Source organism: Ambystoma mexicanum, chromosome 1p (assembly GCF_040938575.1).
Source record: "Ambystoma mexicanum isolate Mex_15411 chromosome 1p, UKY_AmexF1_1, whole genome shotgun sequence".
NCBI classification, from domain to species: Eukaryota; Metazoa; Chordata; class Amphibia; order Caudata; family Ambystomatidae; genus Ambystoma; species Ambystoma mexicanum.
This window is the reverse complement of record NC_090921.1, coordinates 1,464,402,372-1,464,426,613: the sequence shown is the minus strand read 5'-3', so window position 1 is coordinate 1,464,426,613 and position 24,242 is coordinate 1,464,402,372. Positions and strand designations below refer to the sequence as shown.

The 24,242-nt window shown below is 47.1% G+C and overlaps 1 protein-coding gene across 1 annotated transcript in view; it reads right to left on the bottom strand.

The window, feature by feature from the left end:
• Window positions 1-24,242, bottom strand: part of PAQR6 (progestin and adipoQ receptor family member 6) — a 107,469-nt gene that overhangs the window by 39,404 nt on the left and 43,823 nt on the right. The window contains exons 2-5 of the mRNA XM_069607114.1: window positions 22,993-23,176; window positions 18,812-18,939; window positions 6,497-6,702; window positions 1,996-2,122 (exon numbers count right to left, since the gene is read on the bottom strand). Of these exons, the coding sequence (XP_069463215.1) occupies window positions 1,996-2,122; window positions 6,497-6,702; window positions 18,812-18,939; window positions 22,993-23,043 (512 nt within the window). The 5' untranslated portion in view covers window positions 23,044-23,176. The remainder of the gene's footprint in view (window positions 1-1,995; window positions 2,123-6,496; window positions 6,703-18,811; window positions 18,940-22,992; window positions 23,177-24,242) is intronic.

Genomic DNA, 24,242 nt, shown 5'->3' with positions numbered 1-24,242 from the left:
ATTTAAGGAACCCTCCCTTCCTTGCGCTTGCTTTGCCCTCTGTATGGGATGAACTAACTGTTTTGGTCCTCGCCCTAAAATGTAGGAGCATATGACTGGATTCTTCAGGGATTGTCAACAAGACAAGGGGATGAGGATATGACACTCGGAGTGAACAGAAGCTTGGAATCCCAGGTCCAGGGCAGGACTGGCCTGTAGGGAACTCTGGAGAATTCCAGCTACGCCTCTGCACCCTGGGCCTCTTTTGTGTGGTGACCTACTTTATTTCCAAATTTTCGCCTAGGAAAAGAGCTGGACTTGCTGAAAATGTGTAATACGCAGACACTTTGAACATTATTTCCAGGGCCTATTTTGGTTCCCAGTCCAACCCTGGTCAGGTCATTCCCTGTTGAATGGAAAATTAAATTGAACTCCTGCCTGAATTTTTTGTTTAAGGGCATTGCCTCTACCAAACTTCCAGGGCCGTATGCAGTCCCTGGGGAAGTTAGAAAGAAGATACAGTAATAATAATAATACTTAGATGGTGCTTGAAGCTGCCATCTTGGTTTTGGAAGCACTTCCTGTTTTAAGGCAGGACTGTTTTACAGAACCTCCTCGAGACAACGCTGCAGAACACCAACCCGCCGAGCTATGCATTTCTCCCACAATCCAGTCACATTCCTAAACATCTACTCTGCAGTCAGCAAACCAGCCAATCACAGCATAGTTTTTAGACAAGGAAGAGTTCTGAAGGAGGCCCCTTTCAGTCGGGACCCAGCACGCAGGGTATATGAGCAGAAGCAGAGAAAGAGTGATGCATACGTGGTCACACTGCTGCCCAGTGAGTTATGGTCTATATGCTATCAAAGGTCAACAGGTCACAGAGCAGACCGAAAAAGCACTTGTACGATATCAAAATAAAATCGAACCGCTGGGCCACTGCTCTACAAGGTCTTTTAGGAACTACAGTACTAAGCGCTGCGAGGGGCACCTTTTTTGGGTTACCGTGGCAGGTACATGCAGTGAACAAGGTGGGTTACTGAGCATGGAATTAGTGGGTCAGCTCAGGTGAGACCACATCCCTGACAGGCTAAAGTGAGTTCTACATTGGAAATAGTCTACTCAAGTGGTTCTCATACAGGGGGGGCTGTGATCCCGTCCCCTCCACCCCTAGTCCAAAACAAATCATCAACACCCCAACAAGTAGTAGTGACCTAGACACCAGATAAGCATGTGAATGTCTCTTGAAGGTCAGCCAGATGTTTTTGTTTTTTCCCTTTTTTTGGTCATTTGTATTCCTAGTTCTTTTCCGCGTGGACATACCTGGGTACTTTAAGGGTTTGCACCAAAGTCACACCGCCAGCACACCTCCGAAGGTATCGGAAACGCGCAGCCTGTGTGTCTTGGATGTACATTTGCTGTGTAAACCCGCTGGCGCGTCTTTAATGATACATGCATTTATGGCCATGGCACATACATTGCAAGGAGGTGCACTTTTTGTTGGCCACACTGTTTAGGGGGTGGTACAGTGCCACTCCGATTTCAGCCAAGAGCGTGCTCAGTGTAATGCACAACTACCCGACAAATCTCTGCATGCAGTATGTCCAGATGTGCCCAGGTGTCCTTGCGGATCAGATGGCTGGTTTCATTGGGCGTCCCATGGCCAGGCCACCATAGGGTGGGCACCAAGACTCGGGTCACATCCCGACAGCTGAGAACCACTACTGCCCCAGTCGCAAGCGCATGAAGAGTTAGAAAAATGAGGATCATTACTTGGGAAAGTCGACAGAAAAATTCATTTTCAAAGAAGGTGTTTCTTGACATTACGCGCCCCCATTCTGTCCCCTTCCTGATACCAGATGGAGCTAGGCCTTAGGGTAATGCTAGGGGGTCACTGTTAGTGTATTAGGCAGGCTAGCCATTTGGAAACACCACTCACTCCTTTAGTAGTGTCAAACAGTATTTAGAAATCCACACCCTACACAGGAGAATGTATAGTTTGGTTGTCCTACGTACCGAGTGTAGCATGACAGGCCGGTGCAGACAAATGTGTTTAAAGCAGCCATTGGCACAAAGTACTGGTGCAAAGTGCTGTTAGCCCAACGGTCTGGCATCGCATAGGCTCCGTACGTGAAAGCACAGCCTACAAACACAAACACACCACATTATGGGATGGTAGGAACTCCAAGCCAAGCAGATCACAGTCTCTTTTTAGCCAACCTCCCTCTAAGCATACCACTACTTCAAGCCGCAAGCCTGCCATGTTTCCATCTGCTGTGGAGGTACAGCTGTTGTCTGTGCCATGTCTTAGGAAGCCTCCTTTGGGCAGGGCAGAGGAGATGGCAATCGGGGGGGACGCTTGTGCCATTATTCTCTAGTTATTTTGTGGGCCGCCCAGGGCTCAATCCCACTTTCTCCAACCTCCTTTACCAACAAGTACATTAGGGGTCTATATCTGCATGGTCCCCCAAAAATAACTTTTTAAATATATATATGAATGCATGAGCCAGGGTTCACATGGCAGGTTTGGGAAAGAGAATAAGACGAAACTCAATTCATAAAACGCTTTTAACAGTGTGTGAAAATGACATAAATCGACTTACTGTGCAAAGAAGCAAATTAATTTGTACAAATCTGCAACACGAAATGTGCAAATGCGCAACTCACGTATACCCCCAGTCTTCAAAGTTAAGACATCAATTTGCATCTAATAATAGCACACACATTGGAACAAACTGAACAGAACAATGTGCTGTTCATCTAAAGTGCAAAAAGCCTATTCAGGCCCTGAACAGAGCACTAAACTGTTCATCTAAAATAAAGACAAAACCTATTCAACATTTGTCAACTAAAGGTAGTTAAAGAGGAGACAAACACACTAAATTAAATAGACTGCTCAATATAAACTTCCCTTTCTCTAACGTGCTGATTCATGGAATTTGTGCGCCGAAAAACAGGGATTTGTGCGCCATTCTGCCCGCAAATCCCTGTTTAACAAATTGCGATTCGCAGGCAGAATGGCGCACGAATCCCCCTTTTTCGGCGCACAAATTCCATTAATCAGCCCCTTAGTTTTGACGGAAACACATCTAGTGAGCTATTCCACCTGATAATGCCTGTCTTCATCAGGACGTGAGGTAAGGTAATTCCTTCTATATTTCCTAATCCTCTCCCATCAGCCGGTTTACTCTGAACAAGAAAGGTACAGAGTGTTTTTCACCTGGCCTGATATGTTTTTGAACTATAACTGACATTTAATAAATGCGGCAAGGCGAGATATGGAATGACTTCTAACTCGTGGGTAATTGAATCGTCACCTGTATGTAAAGCTGTAGCGACAGGACAGCTTGGATGAATTGGAAAGCAGTGAACAGGCCTCACCGCTGAATGAAGCATCATTTGCGGGTGAGGGTATGTGCTCATGATGTCCCCATCCGGGAACACATGCAAGCACCATTCATGGGAACTAGAGGGTAACACCCCGTTTGTGTGCTATGTTATTGCAGGCTGGTCGCTGGTCTCCCGCTAGTTTGCTGATGAAGGATGAGGTTCCTCCCTGCTAAAAATCAGGAATGAGCTTAAGGTAAATGCTCTGTATTACAAATTAAGGGAGCCATGGGGCAATACGTTGGCTCGTGGAGAGGCAATATTGGTTTTAGCTGGTTGATACGTGTGTTTATGTCATTTCAGAGATTGCAACATTCACGTCCTGAGGAAGACAGGCATCAGCTCGAATAGTGAACTAGGTGTGTTTCCGTCGAAACTAAGAGAAAGGGACGTTTATATTGAGGAGTCTATTTAATTTAGTGTGTTTGTCTCCTCTTTAACCACCTTTGGTTAACGAATGTTGAATAGGTTTTGTCTGTATTTTAGATGAATAGTTTAGTGCTCTGATCAGGGTCTGAATAGGTTTTTTTTTACACTTTAGATGAACAGCACATTGTCCTGTTAAGTTTGTTCCAATGTGTGTGTTATTATTGGATGCAAATTGATGTCTTAACTTTGAAGACTGGGGGTATACGCGATTTGCGCAGTTGCACATTTCTTGTTGCGGATTTGCACAAGTTAATTTGCTTCTTTGCACAGTATGCCAATTTATCCAATGTACACACACTGTTAAAAGCGTTTTATGAATTGAGTTCTGTCATATATTCTTTTATATACATCTTTATTAAAATATATCACTACATGATTTTATATTGACAATTTTGCCTGCCACAAACCTCTGGTGTTCTTTGAACCCTACTGAATTCATTGGAATTTGTTTCCGTGAGGTATCCATTTTTGTAGTTTTCTAATATTGCTCCCTGCGAGGAGGGGGATACGCATCGTTTAGTTGGAAGGTTTGGGAAAGGCAGGATCCAGGGGAGGGGGGGCTTTCCCAACTCTCAGGCATGGCTTATAGACAGATACTGCAGTGTACCTGGGGTACTTACACTTTCTGCTGGCAAGGCCCCCAATTCTATCCCCCAGTTTCCAGCCAAGCCATAACCGTGGAATTTAAGCAGCAATATGACATGTGATGCAAAACAAGCTCACCGCGTAATAAGAGCACATATGTTTAACCTCTGCAACTTTATGGTAATGATACTGCATGTCCCAATGAAATCCCTGCAACATGAAGTGCTGACAATAGAAGCAATGCGCATTGATAATTGGACCGGTCTTTCTCTGCTCCTCCCTTCCTGTCTTGTGTTCTCTTTCTCCGAACATGGTCCTCTTGGAGGAAGAAGGGTCTGGAGGACGAGGAAGTCTTCAGATCTCCCAGATTGCATCGAGGACATGGGCAGCGGGGAGCTGACAGCAAGCCGCCGACCCCAGGTACAGATCCTCATGAATATCACCCCCCCCCCCAACACCCGCAAATATATGAAAGCAAAATCACCCATTAAAAAAAAATAATTTGATGAAATCTGATTCGGCAAAAAACTCGGCAAAATCACATAGAACCACAGGAAGACAGAGGTGGGTGGCCTGGTGGGGTTGCGCCTCTGCCCCGGTGAATGCAGTCTTCATTGGGGCAGGCAGGGCCGCCATCAGTGTGCATCTTTGCTAACTTGTGTCTATTGCAGGAATGTATATATTGTGTAGGCCATGGTCAGCCCCACAAGCTTTGCTCACGCCCGCCACCCTGCTACAAACCAAAGCAATGGGGGACCTTGAGCAATGAAAAAAGGGGAGTGTTTGTATGAAACCCAACATGAAATGGTCGAAGCTAACAGTCATTTCACATATCACTTGCTCACTTTTGTATTTGGATCGATCGTTGAAACCGGAGGAGCGGACCACCTAGGTGGGTCGCTCTGAAAGCTTGGAATCCTTTTCCGCATAGGGTTGCAAAGGACACAGAAATCCATTGGGCCTCGGGTTCCCATGCCATTTGCCACCCCTGGTCGAAAGTGCCCTTTAATCGCTGCCATGGATGCGCGCATTGCAGTGATCAGGAATGCCGGCGCCATGTACAGACATGTGGGCCTTCATTGCAAGAAATCCCTATGGATTCTACCTGCTTTCATTTTCAGGTGTACAAAATAAGGGGTAATGCATAGGGATTCCAGCCTCTTTGCCCATATCATCAAAATCAGATGCACAGAGTGGCTACACATGCAGAGCAGATCCCGCCCCCTCCCTCTCAACACCCCGGGCCCCACTTCATTTAGGAACACCCCTGCAAAATTGTCTCTGTATTTTTAGACATCTCTGGGCCATTTACTGACCCATTGACAATTAGGGCCTTAGTAGTAATTCTTCTTTAATGGAGTTATCCATGTGTTTGCTTTGAAGTCTTGGAACGATAGCTCAGGGGCCACATGCTCGCCTTGGAAGCAAGACGACATGGAGCACCACAGGTTCGATCCCTGGGTCCGCGCTTAGAAACGTCTGGGTATTAAGCGTGTTATAAATACCCTATCATATCATTATAAATAACCTATCATATCAAGTGCGGAATTAATGGGCAAAAACTGAACTAGCTCACAAGAATCAGCAGAGTGTCCCCACAATCATGTGACCTAACCCCGAGTCAATAACTGGGCATGCCATCACTTCCCACTGTGCCATCATATACAATAGATATACCATGCGAGAAACTAGAACCATCTTAAGTATCCGGATGGCACTAAGTGAGACATTGGACACGGAGCAACTGAGCTCTCTATCCCATTGCTATCAATGGAGCTGATCCACTGATATTAAGTGAGGCTGCCCTTGAGCATCAATTTAGCTCTTTTGCCACCGAGGGGGTGACTCTCAGCATAACTTAGAGCCTCACAACAACAACTTCATATTGTTACTAGAAGGGAACACTTCCCAGGCATCTTTTTTGGCGTGTTCAGCTTTATAAAGACAGTCGAACGTGTTGATCCATAATTTTCACAAGGTGAGGCCACACACCGCACAATCATATTAGTCCCGGTCCTACCTGTGCGCCAAAGATGCACAGAGGCTCCTCTTCCGCCCAAGCGTGTTTCCCACCTCCCTGAATGTGAGCGGAAAGGCACAATACATATCTGCTTACCAAGGCTGTAAAGGCTCAGGGCTCCGTAGTCGAAGAAATAGCAGATGTGGCGTGCACGCGGGGACATGCTGCTGAAGGTGTGGGCGCAGCTGGAAGTGAAGGGGTAAATGCAGATCAGCAGCATGTACACCAGCAGTGGCCAGTTGTAGGCCTCCGTGAAGAAGTCCAGCGAATAGGAGAGCACTTGGAACCTCCACATGAAGTACCTGCAAGGGAAGAGGTTTCACAAATGAGCCACTCCATGGGGGTCCAGGCTAGATGCATAATATATAAAAGCCAGGTCTTGCACAACAATACCTCAGAAATCTCCTTGCAGACGCCTCATGACAATCAGATGTGCCACAGAGTTTCAGGATTGGTTGTCCTGTCACACGATCACTTCTGATGTGTCAATGACTGCCAAATAATTTTCTTGGCTAACTTCTAAGATGGTAAACAATCAAGGCAGAAACCCAAAGTGGCATTACGAATTGGCAGCTGGGGTCTTAGATGTCACCTAACAGCAGAAGGTTACTTGGGCTGTTATTAAGAACGTGACATGGTGGTGAGAGTTAAGAATGATCACACTCATTTCCAGAAATAAAGAGTCTGTCTGGACACAGCAGGGTGCTCCAAATGTATGCCTAGTACTGTTTTTGTGTTTTCTGCGCCCTGATGCCTGTGGGCTACCGGCGCGATATAAACATGCATAACATAACATATCTGGGTACATAGGGAGAGGTATTCCCTAATGATAACAGGAAGTTGTGCTTCTGCGGCCACATCAATGGGGGGGCATCGTCTGGATTACTGTCCTCCTTTTCTGGAGGGGAAATCTCCCAGAGGCGATAAAGAAAGATTGGAGAGAGACCACAAGCCGTTTCCTGTCACAATGGTGCCAAGTTTAAAACTCGAGCTAAACTAGGTGAGGCTCTAGAACCTAAATCTGTGGACGATGGAGGAAAGGCTGAAGCAGACAATGGGACATTCAAATTGGAATAGACTTTACTGTGTGGAATCATTTTTCAGCAGAAAGGACACGTGAAATCGGACCACAGAGCAATAAACGAGACAGGGTGGTGGAGAGACAAAGAAGTAACATTAAAACATGCATTTTCACATAAAGTGAATTGACCACAGGTAACAACGACCTCAAAGATAAACTAAAGGAAACTACGCTATATGATTAAAAAGTCGCCCAGTGTGCTTTTTGGAAAATTCCAAATCGCCCAAATTCAGGTGTTAATCATTCGCAAGATACCGAGCATTTTGCCATTTGTTAACTTTTTTTAGTTTTGACTATCGATAATTTAAAGAAAGGTTAGAATGTTTTCACTTCTATTTTACTTTAATACTTTTACCTATGAACTACTTTTACCTCCTGTCTGTCAACTTTCATTTCAATCCTAATAATTGTAACTTTTATTAGAATGAAACAGGCACTGTACATATGCAATGCGGACATATTCTATGGTTTATACCTTTTGGGTATTTGTGATGCAACTTGTTAAGATGGATTTTAAAAATCAACCCTGGTGGGAGGATTTTGCGAGGTCACCCTGTTTATGGTAAAAAGGGAAGACACTGAGAGGTTAGCCAAACCCCATTCAGGGTGAGGTAGCCGAGCAGTCAATGCGTGCGAGTGGTCTCAGGAAACGTGTGAGAGTGATCGAGGGCTACAAAGAGTCCACGCAGAGCAACACCAATTATTCAAATTAAATAGTAAGTATGACAATGCATTACTTACCGTAAAAGCATTTCTGATGGTTGTATCTGCTTAGATTCACATGCTGTGCATAGGTCCGACATCCAGTGGTCACTGCGGAGTATTGCATTTTGTTTTTCGTAGTCGAAAAAGGGACGTCGACAAGGCGTGTCTGAAACACTATCCCTATAGTGACGTGCGTTGTACCCACAATCCCTCACGCGTCGAGGTCCCTCTGTTTGTATTTTTCTGCCCTGAGGGAGCCTTTTAGACGTGAGTGAGTACAGAAAAGAGAGAGAGATATAAGGGAAGTCTATGTTCCTTCCATCCGAGCGGGGAGGAAGGGTGGGCGCATGTGAATCTAAGCAGATACAACCATCAGAAATGCTTTTACGGTAAGTAATGCATGTCTTCTGATGTTTGTTAATCTGCTTAGAATCACATGCTGTGCATAGACTAGCGAGCAGTACCCGGAGTTGGCGGTGGGTTATGAGAAGGAACAGTAGAGAAAAGGTGTCATAATACTGCCTGTCCCACCTGGGAGTCAGATCTAGAGTGTGCATCTAGACAGTAGTGTTTTGTAAAGGTGTGCACAGAACTCCAGGTAGCCGCTTTGCAGATGGACTCAAGGGGAACATTTGCAATGAATGCTATGGATGCCCCCGTGCCTCGAGTAGAGTGTGCTGTTGGCCTAAAGGGCAGTTCTCTCTTAGCAAGAGTATAGCAGAGAGTGATGCATTGAACAATCCATCTAGAAATAGTGGACTTTGAAATCGCATCTCCTTCTCTTCCTGCTGCCACCGAGACGAAGAACTGATTAGTCTTCCTCAGTGGTCTGGTTCTTTCCATGTAGAACATGACCGCTCTGCGAACATCTAGTGTGTGCAGAGTCCTTTCTCCCAAATTGGAAGGATTTTGAAAGAACGTTGGTAGTTCTATAGATTGGTTTACGTGGAATTTAGAAATAAATTTCGGGGCAAACCTAGGGTGAGTGCGTAGAACCACCTTATCTCTGTGAACTGTAACGAAGGGGTCTAGAATAGAAAGAGCCTGAAGTTCACTTACTCTCCTGATGGAGGTGATAGCTATTAAAAAAGCAGTCTTAAGAGTGAGGTGTTTAAGAGATGCTTTGTGCATGGGTTCGAATGGAGAGCCCATGAGTCTGGTAAGTACCACATTAAGGTCCCATCCGGGAGCTGGGCCAGCTATCGGGGGGTGTATTCTCTTTACTCCCTCCATGAAGGCTTTAATAACAGGGATCCTCCACCACGACACCTTGAGTTGGGAAGTGGTGTATGCAGAAAGTGCCGCTAGGTGGACTTTAATGGAGTTAAACACTAGACCTGAGTCCAAAAGGTGGGTCAGGTATAGGACAACATGTGTGGGAGAGCAGTCAATAGGGTTGATGCTTTTACTCCTGCACCAGATGACAAATCTTTTCCACTTGCTAGAGTAGCAGTGGCGAGTGTTGGGTTTTCTGGCTTCCCTGAGGATGTCCATGCATCTTTGCGGGAGCTGTAGATGTCCGAACTCTATGATTTCAGGAGCCAAGCTGCTAAGTTCATGTTCTGGGGGCATGGATGCAGAGTCCTGCCCTTGTCTTGAGACAGCATGTTGTACGGGCAGGGGAGTCTCACTGGGGGAGATAGAGACATCTCCATCAAGTGAGCGAACCATGGTTGACGGGCCCACATTGGGGCCACTAGTATCATGGTTACTTGTTCCTGGTGCATCTTGTGCACCACCCTGTTGAGAAGGGGAGTCGGGGGAAAAGCGTAGACAAATTTCCCTGACCATTGCATCGACAGACCGTTCCCCTTGGATTGGTTCTGGGGGTACCTGGAGGCATAACTTAGGCATTGTGAGTTTTCCAGGGTTGCGAACAGGTCTATTTCTGGGAATCCCCATTGTGTGAAGACGTTGAAGACGATGTCTTCGTGCAGTCGCCATTCGTACTCTTCGGGCAGGGGGAAATCTCTGCTGAGTCTGTCTGCCAGCAGATTGAGTTCCCCGGGTACATGTAGTGATAGTAGGAACATGTCCTGTCTGAGAGCCCACTTTCATATATTCTGGGCCAGCTTGGACAGGCCTGGAGAGTGGGTGCCCCCCTGCTTGTTGATGTAGTACATGGCTGTGGTGCTGTCTGTAAGGACCATTACTGTTTTGCCTTGTAGGTGTTCCTGGAAGGCTCTTAGTGCCTTGAACACAGCTAGTAGCTCCAGTAGATTTATGTGTTTGGATGCTACGTTCGGAGTCCACACTCCGTGAGCAGTCTGATGGGATAGGTGCGCCCCCATCCTGTGAGGGATGCGTCTGTGGTTAGAGTGGCTTCCGCCGCGGGTGTGGCAAAGGGTTTCCCTTTTTCCATGTTTTCCTTTGTCCACCACCGTAGCGAGAGAACCAAGGCTTGCGAGACCACAACTAGATCCTCCCATAGTCCGCTGGCCTGACACCACTGGCTGTTGAGCCACTCTTGCATTGGGCGCATGCGCAGGCGCGCGTGAGGTACCAAATAAATACACGACGCCATCATTCCTAGCAAGCACATTGCTTTGCGTACCGTCACCTCTCGACCGGTCACATATTGAGGGATCTGAAACAGCATGTTTTGGACCCTCTCTTTGGAGGGGAAGACGAGGCCGTCCTTTGTTTGAATGAGAGCCCCTAGGAATTGCTTGATTTGACTGGGGTCTAAACTGGACTTCTTTTCGTTGATGGAGAAGCCCAACTGGAACAAAAGGTCTACCGTCTTCTGGGTATTGGAGAAGCATGTTCTGTAAGAATCCCCTGTTATGAGCCAGTCGTCGAGGTAAGGGTAAACTGGGATGGACAACCTGCGCAGGTGGGCCGCTACCACTGCCAGCACCTTCGTGAATACCCTTGGTGCTGATGCTATGCCGAAGGGTAGCACTTTGAACTGGTAGTGTTTGCCCTCTATCATGAACCTGAGGTATTTTCTGTGCGCTGGCAACATTAAAATATGAAAGTATGCATCTTTCATGTCCAATGTTGTCATGTAATCTCCCTGAGAAAGCAGTGGGATCACTTCCTGTAAGGTTACCATACGAAACTTTTGGGGTTTGATAAACTTGTTCGCTGGGCGCAGATCTAATACAGGGCGCATGGTTAGATCCTTTTTGGGTACAAGGAAGTACACTGAATAAATACCTTCCGTTACCTGAGATAGAGGCACGACCTCTATGGCTCCTTTTTCCAGCAGTTGTTGTACTTCTTGGAGAAGGATGGCAAGATGTTCCGGTGTCATGCGACGTCCCCTCGGGGGTCTGTAGGATGGGGAACGGTTGAATTCGATACAGTATCCGTGGGCTACGGTGGAAAGTACCCAACGGTCTGACGTTATCTCCTCCCATGCAGGAAGAAAGGATGTTATCCGGCCCCCGACCGGTGTTGCATGGGAAGGGACGCGAATCTTCGCGTCACTTGGAGTTGTTGGGGGCTTGGGAGCCTCTGGGGGTGGATCCCCGACCTCTCCCTTTACCCCGGCGTTGGCCTCTTTGGCTGTACTGCCCACTATTGGTCTGGTAATTGGTGGCAGGGTATTGTTGATGCTGACTTTGTTGTTGTTGTTGGCGTTGGCCACGAAAAAGGCGTTTGTTGCCATAGCCGCGTCTGGTAGTGGGCTTAGAGATTTGGTCAAGAGTCTTGATAGTATCAAACTCTTTTTTAGCCATCTCTAGAGCTTCATCCACCGCTTTCCCGAAGAGGTTAGAGTCTTCCACAGGTTTATTTATTAAAGACGCCTGTGTCTCCGGTTTAAACCCTGAGTTGCGCAGCCATACATGGTGTTTTAGGAGTATTCCCTGCACCAGGGAACGTCCCGCTGTTTCTGCCGCGTCCAGAGAGTTTTTTACAATGCTCTGGTTCACCTGGGTTCCTTCGCCAATAGTTGAAAGTAGGTGTGTACGTAAAGGCTCCGGTGCTTCCTCGGCGTCCTTGCGCAGTTTGGCCCACTGCGCGTCTGCATAGCTAGCAAGCAAAGAATTGTTGTTCGCAATTCTTGCTGAGAAGGCAGTCGAGGAAGTTACTCTTTTTGCGAGGGCATATAGCCTTTTGCCCTCCTTGTCAGGGGGTGCCTCACTGGTGGAAAGTGGTACCCCTGCCCTCTTTCTAGTATTAGATACTACTAGGGAATCCGGAATGGAATGTCCCTTAATGTAGAGCGGGTCTGAGGGAGAAGGAGTGAAAAGTTTTTCAATTCTCGGATTGACCCCTCTGATCAATGCGGGAGTGGCCAGCGAAGGGATGATTCTTCTCTTCACTGAAGCTAGGAGGGGAATGGTCTGGCTGACCGGGGGTTTCTCTTTAATTACTCTTTCCACAAAGTCTAATTCTGGAGAGAGTTCCCCAGTGTCCAGTTCGAAATGTGCTGCTGCTCTGCGCAACAGTGCATTGAAAGTGGGCTGATCGTCAATTGGAGACGTGTTCCTAACCAGTGAATTGTCAGGAGGATTTAGGTTTAGGACATCAGTGTCGGAATATACTGATGGGGATTGCCAGGGGTGCGAAGGTCCTTCTTCTGTGTTTTCTTCGAAGCCTTCTTCTATAATGTCTGGCCTGTCTTCCAGACATTCCTCCTGGTTCTGTCCTTCTTCATCGTCCATGAAATCATCCTCCTCCTCCAAGTATTGTTCCTCCCCAGTGAGGTCGTATACATTATGGAAGTCTGAGGCTGTGTCCTTCTGGGGATCAACTCGCCTCGGATTTTTGGCCCTGGGGTCCTCCTGAGGCCCTTCTCTAGTCCTCTTGGGAGTTTGAGAGGTCTGGGTATTCATAAACCTTTCCATCCTCTCCATACAGAGGTGGAGTCTTTCCATGGTTTCATGGGGTACCCCAGAGCGGTCTGGCGGGGGAAAAATAGAGTTATCTAGCTGGAAACGGCTCGACCTCTCCCAAAGCGTTGAGGAAAGTGTCCCGTCGCCCTCCGAGAAACCTTCAGGTGTGCTGGGTGACCCCCCGACTGAAGGGGGTAGTCCCTGCCTTCCTTCGGGCTTTTTCGGCGTGTCTTTCGACTTGTGCGTAGCGCTCGACGTGACTTTCGGCGTACGCTTCTGGGCGTCGGCTACAACGATCCTCGCCAAGCTCTCGGCGACTTGTTTGTCGGCGACTCGTTTGTCGGCGGAAGCTTGCGTTTTTGACGCTACGGGTGTCGATCGCTCTACGGCGGTATGCGCCTTTTGTTGATGCGCGCCCGCCGATGGTTTGGGGGCGGCGCTCTTATTTGCCGAAAGCCCAGTCGCTGGTCGCGGCTGCGGTTGCGAGAGGGGCTTCGAACCCGAACGGTCCGAGGAGGCCGCCGGTGGAACCTGCGTCTCCTTGGGCGCCGAAGCTCTCTTCGTCTTAGACGAAGAAGAGGCGTGGGTTGTGTGCTTAAGTGTGTTTTTATGTGCGTCAATGTCGCCGGGGTGTTCATCCCCATAAGCAGGGCGTGAGCCGAGCCCGTCGGGGCCAGGGACAGACGACGAAGCGCGCGAGCGCTCCTTAGAGGGGTTTTCGACTTCCGTAGCGGAGGTCGTGTTATCGCGTTCCTCGTCACTGTCGGTGGTAGCAGCGGCGGGTGAACCTTCGGCCTTCGACATCGCGTAGGCCGCCCACCTTTTAACCCTACGGTCTTTTAGAGTTTTAGGCTTAAGAAGCCGACAAGCCGCGCAACCGTCCTCCTTGTGATCGAGGGGCAAGCAGCGGTTACACCGTGAATGCTTGTCCTTCCAAGTAAATTTGCCTTTGCAAAGCGGGCAAAATCTAAAGGGAGTCCTCTCCATAGCCGAGGTAATAAATCGTGATAACCACCCCAAGGGAAAGGAAGGGGAAAGGGAAAGGCATTCTCAGAAAAGAACCAGAGATGTCCCACGACCCCACTCTCCCTACTGTATATGGCCTGCGAGGCCAGGCCACATGTTCGGCAACGCCGAAGGATCTCCTCCGCTCGACCCTCCGTCGAAGATCTTGCTCGGCGGACAACAGCTTCAGAACTGCGTCGAGGGAGGGAGTATGTGTTTAATATTAATGAGAAAAACGACTAAAGGTCGAGGAGATGAAATTTGCAATGTCTCTCGAGGAGCTCCGCGTAAAGGCGACCAGTAGCTGGGCGGAAAAAAACAATCTCAGGGACCTCGACGCGTGAGGGATTGTGGGTCCTATGCACAGCATGTGATTCTAAGCAGATTAACAAACATCAGAAATACAGATACTTTAGGCCTTCAGATACACACTAAGCGCATAAAAACCACAGGTAAGGACTGTCACACAAAATCTAATAAACATATTTACAGAGTCGCCATTAGGAGAACAGAATTGCACATGAATCAATTACCAGTGGAATACAGGTGAGTAGCCAAGTGCAAGGAAACATAGGCAGAACTTTTGAGAATCAACACAATAACCGTTCCCTCAATCTGAATTAATCCAACCCTAAGATGGTTTAGGGCCTTGTGTTCAAAAGTCACCAGTTTCAAAGTATAACTTCTTCAGGTAAGTTTATATAGAAAAAAAGAGTGCAGTGGGCTGTGGTGGCGATTATAGAAAGTTTCCAAAGTTAGATAAAAATTCAGTAAAGGCCAGGTGAGTACTCAACTCAATCCAACACTCTAGGATAGGCCTAAGGAAGGATCCTTAACTCAGGTTTCACCACCAAAGTTGAGGTTAGAGTGAGTTAAGGTCAGGACCTTACACCCAAATGCCCTATGGGAGACAGGGGGAGAAAACAACCAGTATGTACATTTCCCCCTGGCTCTGACTATTCCGTTTCCAGACTTGGTTCTAGGCTCGTTCTTCTGTTCTTGTTCCCACCTCAAGGGTCGTCTAGACAGCAGAGACACTTTCTATGAAGGGAGTTTAGCTTTGGTTGGTCGTGTTGCACAGGAATCGCTTCCGGTCAGTTTAGCATCCAGTTGAAGACCCAAATGAAGACAAAGTAAGACCTCTGCGGGAGAGACGGCTTCAGGACATGAAGAAGACAACATCAAACGAAGGTCACCACAGTTAGGTGACAACAGGAGATCGTAAAGCGGTGAACACAGGTGCAGCTCCACCACAGCATCTCTTAGAGTGAGATGGCTGAACATGAAGGAGCAGGCCACTTGTGGTACAAGCTGCAAAGTTCCAAGGCTCTGCTCAGAATGATGAATGCTGCAGCAAGGACACCCATGAGAGAGCTGGTCAATACACTGATTGGTTCTGGGATACTTCCCAAGACTCAGCAGGCACAGATCCTCGAGCAGGGATCGAGACTGGTCGTTCCCACTGGTCCAGAGGCTGAAGCACCAACAAAGGCCTTCTTGAGATCAGGACAGAGAAGCAGGGCTTCACCCGGACACCACTGGAGTCAACGCTGGTCAGCTGCATGGGTCTTCTTCGAATCGTCAGCGAGCTGATCATCTTAGTAGATGTCTTGGCTCCAATGGTGATCTGATGAACAGTTGGAGGTGCCCTCCTCTTATCCCAGATTCAGGCTGGGAGCAAGCCAAAACCACCAATGGTACGGATCTGAACCATTCAAACAGCTCTATGTTGCCCAATCAGTGACAACCACTGGTCATTATATCTTCCCAATGACAGACTTTGAGGCACCAGAGGTTGTGGATTGGAACTAGGCAGTTCCAGCCGCTTCGTCTGGCTCACACACAAAGCCACTTTGCCAGAGAAAGCAGCAGCTTTCCCCGGGAAAGGGATTTCCATATAAGGCATTTCCTGACCTGGGATGGCAGGAAGAAGGCCAAAGAACAATATAGCCAAAGAACAAGCGTGAAATCTTGTGGCATGGCCATCTTAGGGTGCTAACCATCTTTAGTAGCGATTCATGGTAAATGCAAAGGTGCACAAATAAAATAACAAAAAAACTGTAACAATCACACAGCTGCCACCAGCTTGTCTTAGACACATTGTCAAAGTAACCAAAAAGCCATTATATAATAAGGTATATGGCTACAAAGTATCCTAACTGCACTTCACTGTAAGGTGATGTGCGCAATTGTGAAAATACAAGAATTCCTAAAGAGAGACATAGGGGGTCATTACGGGTGTGCCGGTCCAGTAAAAATGCCAGAAATAATACTGGTAATACCGGCAACGGTATTTTCCCTGGACTGGCACACTCTGAGTTTGCCGGTAGGGGCAGTGAACTATCGGCAGGCCTGACCTGATAATTGCCACAATCGCTGACACTGGTAGTACCGGTGCCGGCGATTGCGGCAAACCCATTCCGTGGAGTCCTTTTGGACTCCACAGAATGGGAACTTACTGCCATTGCCAGCACCTGTAATATCCCAGTAACACTGGGATATTGGATAGTGGTAACGGTAAGGCTGGTTTGCCGGTAACCCGCCGGTACAACAGCCCGGACAATGCTAAACCCGTAATGACCCCAATACTCTCAGTATTGACTGTGTTAGGGACTAGTCAGTTTCCCCATGAGAATGAAACAAACAGGCAATGGAAGTAAAGCAGAAGGCTTTACTAACCATCAGAAAGTCAGGACAGATTTCAAAACAAGCCAAGAGAATTGGGTCTGTAAGGGGTCAAGAGTTAGACTCAGACACAATGGCATGTTTGTTGGTTGCTATAGAATTTTATTTCCAGAAAATAATACAAAGGGTTGAAGAAAACCCTATGTATCCCTAGATCTAAGAGGGGTTTCCCTGCCTCAACAAAATTAAGGACCGTCTGTGTCAGGATGTTTAAACAAAAGAGCGTCCTCGGTCCTGTGTCCGAAAATCCTAATCTGACCCTTATACTTTAAACTCAATATAATGTGTATCGGGATTCTCTGGTATGCTATATATGTGCAGCTTGTTTCAAAAGTTCTCAATGTAAGGGGTTAAGGTGCAGAACATGAGACTACAACAGAGTCCCACCAGGAAAGGGATCTCCCTTCCCCTAAAGTCCTCCTGGCAGTTCAAAGTATCTCTTTATCATGTTTTATAGTATCTCACAAGGGCATGAGCCTTCCTTTGAGTTGCCTTCAAATGTGCACTTTCTTTACAATACCCCAGAGGATTCACTTTCCACCCCTGGTGTACTCTCCTGCCAGGGTATTTCTGACTCTCTCTTCAAACCTTACAAGGGGTATATGTCTTACCTTTTATTTCCACAACTTCAAGTTTACTTTCCTTTCACACTCCTGGGTTACTCCCATGCCAGGGTGTCACTTTTCTTCTCTTCTCACTCCTGTGTTGCTCCTTTTCCAGGATTTTGTTTCATTCCTCACTCCCGATTTACTCTCTTGCCAGGATATTGCTTCACTTCTCACTCCTGGTTTACTCTCCTGCCAGGAAATGGCTTCACCTCTAACTCCTGGTATACTCTCCTGCCAGGATATTGCTTCACTTATTACTCCTGATATACTCTCCTGCCAGGATATCACTTTGCTTCTTGTCTCCCCTCCTGATTAGGAGTCTGACACTTTCTGTATGCATGGTGCACAAACCTGCCATGGCTTTCTCTTTCTTGATTTACTCTTACTTTCAACCACTTCACAACATATTTCCACATTTGGGTCATGGACACTTTTTCAACATAGTTTGTATTTACTTAAGCCCCCTTTTCCAAGAGTAGGGTTTCCAAACCATTTTCCACTTTGTTCGTAAGCATCACAGTTCCTCTTTTACGGTTTTGGGTTTCCGTTTCACTTTAGAAAAATATCATTTACACATCACTCCTTCCTTTGGAATATTGGGTCTCTGACCCGCTTTCACCAATATTCTCATTTATATCCATTCTGTTGTTTTCAATGACTTTCTCTTGCATACTCTGCGTAATGAGACATTCGCTGCTAGGTGCCCCGGTAACCCATTCCAACTCCCTGGGCTTACCAGGCATCTTTTGCAGTTTTCACGTCTCCTCTTTGGCCTCTCGTTAGGTCCACTCACTAATCATCCATCCTTTCAGCCCGTCCATCTTCGCTCTGGTTTCTCTCGCTTCGGGTGGCTCCTGCTGCTCCCGGTCACCGGGCAGCAGGCTGCTTCTGGTTCAGTTCTTCCTCACACCATCCAATTGAGCCTCTGCACTGCGATTCATAAGCTTCTCGCTTACATCCTCAGGCTCTGCATCACTCTCTCCCCATTGCTATCAGCTGTGGCTGTTTTAAACTTCCCTGCATTTGTCAAAAGCTTCCAAAGACTAGAATGTGGCATTGGCTTACTGCTTCTAGGCTCTATCTCTCTCTCTCGTCTCAGTACTTCAATGGGGTGGGGGGACAAACAAGGCATTTGGCTGGAAAAGCCAGGTGTTTCTTCCTCTACATTACAATAGGCCATACAAGGGGGTTGTAAAGGTGTATGTGTATCATGGGGATTTATGATTGCCAGATTAGGTTGATCTAGGATGTTCCTACTTCTCTGGAGTTTGGCTTCCCCAATGTGATCCTCCCACAGACGGCACCCCCCCAGGTCGTTTTCAGGCAGCTTCTGCCCTTCCCAGGCCACATAAGGGAAGCTTCCCTCTAGAGTTAGTGGCGATATTGCTAGATTCATGACAGGTCCCACAGAAATCTATGGAGTGGGAACATGGGGGAATCGAGCATAGTGCACAATAAGAAAAAGGTCTACAATAGGTCTGTCAAAATGCGTCTATGTAACAATGTAAAATCACCTCTCGTGTATCTGACCAAGGCTTACCAGGTGGGAAGGAAGTGGGTCCAGATGTTGACAGTTTCGTTGGTCATTTGGAAGGAGCTAAGGATGCAGTCCAAGGCGGAGCTCTTCGGATGACGATAACCTGACATGATGCCATCCTCCCAGAACACCTGCAGGGATGTCATAATGAGTTAAAAACAAATGTTGGTTAACTTAATTATAAATAGGGGATCCTAGTGAAAAAATCCTTATCCCTTCACCGACTCTTCTCTTCATGACATTGGGGCTTGAAATCATAGTGTCTGTTCAGAAGCTTTCAACTTTCAGGAGTAACCTTTGGAAAGCTTCCACAGAACACATGATATGCTCCCATAGCCAGAGATGGAGCGAAGGGCTGGAATCCTTCATTCTGGGATGGTAGAGGGCTCCAAAGCCCCTGTCCCCACAGCATGTCAGGGGGAAAAGGCCATCACTCTCCAGAGCATGGCAAGGGGCAATATGCCATCACTTCACAGTGCATGGCAGTGGACAGCAGGCCATCACTGGGCAGGGAAAGATCATGGGTAATAGACCTCAGATCGGGTCAATATGCTATTAATCCCCAACAGACAGTGAAGGCTCTTTCGGTATTGTATGTAAGAGGAGGTTTTATCCTCCGAGCATGGCAAAGGGCAGAGGGCACTAGACAAAGAACACCCCACATTCTGCAGAGCATGGCATAAGGCAGTGGACTAGTGCGTGGCATGGTGCGCCTGTCATCCAACACGTGTTTTGACCCTCATGGAGTTCCTTCTGCCTTTGGGTGCAATTGAAGACAAAAGGCAGAAAGACCTGGAAACCTGCCAGTGTAATTTCCACCGGTGACCCTATACCTCTCTAGCTAAGGTGTAACTTAACACTACTCCTGATCCACCGTATAAATGTAAATTCATGTTTTGTGCGTTTTACCTGTAACCTGCACTATATCCATGTATGTACTGTATGTCACTATATACAATTTTCTTTCATTCTCTGTAACTTTGTAAATAAGCTTTGCATATTCCTGTAACTGCTGCGCCCTGATACCCCTGGGTCTGGTGCGCATTAGAAATAATAAAACAAACAAACAAACAAACCTCTCTTCTCATGCCACAAGGCAGAAATGGGACACATTTTAGTTCGTTCTGATGGTTCTTCATAAGCCCCATCAGTCCTCCAAGTCCTCACACTATATTCGGTATTTTACTGCTATTGCCCATTCTTACAGGGAACATCACAACAGTAAGTAGATTCTTGCAACTACACTGACTGACATACACAGTCCAATTTTGGACATTCAGACTCACTGTGTTGAAAAAGACCATGAGGGTCAAAACACGTGTCGGCTGACTGGCACACTAATTGCATGACATTAAATCATACTGAGAACCATGCTCTTCAGCTGTGATTTTGTGCACAATTGACATGTACAACCAGCGCCAAATTTCCACACGTTACTAGCTTGGTAGAGGGAAAAAATGGCATGGAAGAAGGCAGCAGAAGAATCAGAGCGCAGAGCATAGTAGAGGGAAAACATGACATGGAAGAAGGCAACAGAAGATTTAGAGTGCAGAGCATCGCGGAGGGCAATAATAACATGGAAGAAGGCAATAGAAGAATCGGAGTGCAGAGCATGTTAGAGGGCAATAATGACATGGAAGAAGGCAACATAAGAATTAGAGTGCAGAGCATCGCAGAGGGCAATAATGACATGGAAGAAGGCAATAGAAGAATCAGAGTGCAGAGCATGGTCGAGGGCAATAATGATATGGAAGAAGGCAATAAAAGAATTAGAGTGCAGAGCATGGTAGAGGGCAAAAATGACAATGGAAAAAGGCAACAGAAGAATTAGAGTGCAGAGCATCGCAGAGGGCAATAATGACATGGAAGAAGGCAACAGAAGAATTAGAGTGCAGAGCATCGCAGAGGGCAATAATGACATGGAAGAAGGCAACAGAAGAATTAGAGCGCAGAGCATTGCAGCAGGCAATAATAACATGGAAGAAGGCAATAGAAGAATCAGAGTACAGAGCATTTTAGAGGGCAATAATGACATGGAAGAAGGCAACATAAGAATTAGAGTGCAGAGAATCGCAGAGGGCAATAAAGACATGGAAGAAGGCAATAGAAGAATCACAGAGCATGGTCGAGGGCAATAATGGCATGGAAGAAGGCAAGAGAAGAATCAGATCGCAGAGCATGTTAGAGGGCAATAATGACATGGAAGAAGGCAGCAGAAGAATCAGAGTGCACAGCATGGTAGAGGGCAATAATGATATGGAAGAAGGCAATAAAAGAATCAGAGTGCAGAGCATCACAGAGGGCAATAATAACATGGAAGAAGGCAATAGAAGAATCAGAGCACAGACCATTGCAGAGGGCAATAATCACATGGAAGAAGGCAATAGAAGAATCAGAGTGCACAGCATGGTAGAGGGCAAAAATGACAATGGAAAAAGGCAACAGAAGAATTAGAGTGCAGAGCATCGCAGAGGGCAATAATGACATGGAAGAAGGCAACAGAAGAATCAGAGTGCAGAGCATCGCAGAGGGCAATAATGACATGGAAGAAGGCAACAGAAGAATCAGAGTGCAGAGCAGGATAGAGGGCAAACATGACAATGGAAAAAGGCAACAGAAGAATTAGAGTGCAGAGCATCGCAGAGGGCAATAATGACATGGAAGAAGGCAATATAAGAATCACAGAGCATGGTCGAGGGCAATAATGGCATGGGAGAAGGCAAGAGAAGAATCAGATCGCAGAGCATGGTAGAGGGCAAAAATGACAATGGAAAAAGGCAACAGAAGAATTAGAGTGCAGAGCATCGCAGAGGGCAATAATGACATGGAAGAAGGCAACAGAAGAATTAGAGCACAGACCATTGCAGAGGGCAATAATCACATGGAAGAAGGCAATAGAAGAATCAGAGTGCACAGCATGGTAGAGGGCAAAAATGACAATGGAAAAAGGCAACAGAAGAATTAGAGTGCAGAGCATCGCAGAGGGCAATAATGACATGGAAGAAGGCAACAGAAGAATCAGAGTGCAGAGCATCGCAGAGGGCAATAATGACATGGAAGAAGGCAACAGAAGAATCAGAGTGCAGAGCAGGATAGAGGGCAAACATGACAATGGAAAAAGGCAACAGAAGAATTAGAGTGCAGAGCATCGCAGAGGGCAATAATGACATGGAAGAAGGCAATATAAGAATCACAGAGCATGGTCGAGGGCAATAATGGCATGGAAGAAGGCAAGAGAAGAATCAGATCGCAGAGCATGTTAGAGGGCAATAATGCCATGGAAGAAGGCAATAGAAGAATCAGAGTGCAGAGCATGGTAGAGGGCAATAAAGACATGGAAGAAGGCAGCAGAAGAATCAGAGTGCATAGCATGGTAAAGGGCAATAATGATATGGAAGAAGGCAATAAAAGAATCAGAGTGCAGAGCATCGCAGAGGGCAATAATGAAATGGAAGAAGGCAATAGAAGAATTAGAGTGCAGAGCATCGCAGAGAGCAATAATGACATGGAAGAAGGCAACAGAAGAATTAGAGCGCAGAGCATTGCAGAGGGCAATAATCACATGGAAGAAGGCAATAGAAGAATCAGAGTGCAGAGCATCGCAGAGGGCAATAATGACATGGAAGAAGGCAACAGAAGAATCGCAGAGCATGGTAGAGGGTAATAATGACATAGAAGAAGGCAACAAGAATCAAAGTGCAGAGCATGGTAGAGGGTAATAAGGACATGGAAGAAGGCAACAGAAGAATCACACTTTAGAACATGGTAGAGGACAGCAGCAAAATCACACTCATGGTGAAGGACAAACATGACATTGTAGGGAGCCACAGAACAAATAAGACTATAGAGCATGTTCGAAGGCAACAGAATCCTAAATCCTTACCCTCACCCCGCGGTCTCAGGAGACCATTCCTTCCCCTGACAAATTAGATGAAACTCCAACCTGCGCTATTCTCAAGAGTATGTCAGAGGGAGTAGACCCTAAAGACATGTGACATGTAAACATAGAGGGGGATGGGGGGAGCTCCTCCAATTTGCCCTTCATACCAGTGACAGTAATGTGGCCAGTTGATCTCCATGCCCCATGCTTAATCGGGTGACAGCGCGTGTTTCACGAGCATATAAAAGAGACTTTCGCTTGTTCAAATCATTCCGTGGCATCGTGCCACCTGCACAGTACTCACGCGGGGCACTTGGTGCACGTGCAGGAGCTGAGGGAGCTTGATGGTCAGCATGGTGGGATGGATCCGGGTTGCGCAGCTGCCGCCGAGCAGGGTTCAGGCGCCCTGGCTTGCGTCTGGCACTTCCTCGCTCACTTCCGGCTTCACATCACTGCCGGTGCCGGATTCCCGTGCCCAAACCGCAGCTCTGCAGGACGGGGTTAAGGACAAACAGTTCTGCAGTCAAGTTTTAAGAATGCACGCCCACTTCCCCCAGGAGACATTTGCTGGTAGCCCTGTGGGTTGGGCCACAGCTTTAGAGGGCTGGTGGAACCTTGACAGTCATGGACCGAGGCCTAGTAATACTGCAGGATCGCCTCTGTGCCCCCCCCGGCGAAAGAGCGAGATATGTGCCTGTGATTGCTTTCTAACAGAGAGTGTGGTGGCTACCCTCCAGGACACATGTTCAAATCCCAGGGAGATCCCATGTTGAAAACCTCAGCCTGCCATACTTATAATGTTCATGAAATGAGTTGCTTTGAATGCATAGCTGCTGAGTGTTCATTTGCATAATCATTTCTAATTGCATGCTGGGACGCGAAGCCCCATAGATTTTAAGAGGCAAAAAGAAACTACAAATCCCGGCATGCAAGAAGCTGCTGGCTGAAAAGTAAGAATTGACAAAAGCAGCCCCACGGGACATCAGGCCACTAAGGGCTTATAAGAGCAAGGGATGGCATGCGGGTGTAGAGCGCGCACCCGAGTTTTAGGGATGATAGACATGCAATATAGTGTGCAGCTCCTCAGGTGACACAGGCATCTCCACTCCTCATGGAAAGGATGGGGGTCGGGTCAGATGAGGTAGGACATGATGGGAGAAGGACTTATGGGTCGAGGGCTTTCCAAACCCAGGATGCCACCACAAACTCATCTTCCACATGTTTCGATTTGGCGAAGGTTGGCCAACATATTCCTATGAGGCACGTGCGTTCAGATTCGTGTAAGGACGCCGCCATCCTGGCTTGGTTCACGCTTTCCTTTCTATGAAGCATTCGCCCAATCAGGGTGTTCACTGACCCCCCACAGGACAGTGTCGGACTGATTGGATGAAAACTTCTATCACTCTACTTGGAGAGTGGAGGGCAGGCATGCAGGGCCCAGATGCCCACAGGCTTTCGCGCTTTATAAATCAATAAATAATAATGGACAGTTCAGGGTAACGTGGTGCCACCATGACCTTTAAATTAAGCAGGGTCCCAGGGCCAACTCCTGCT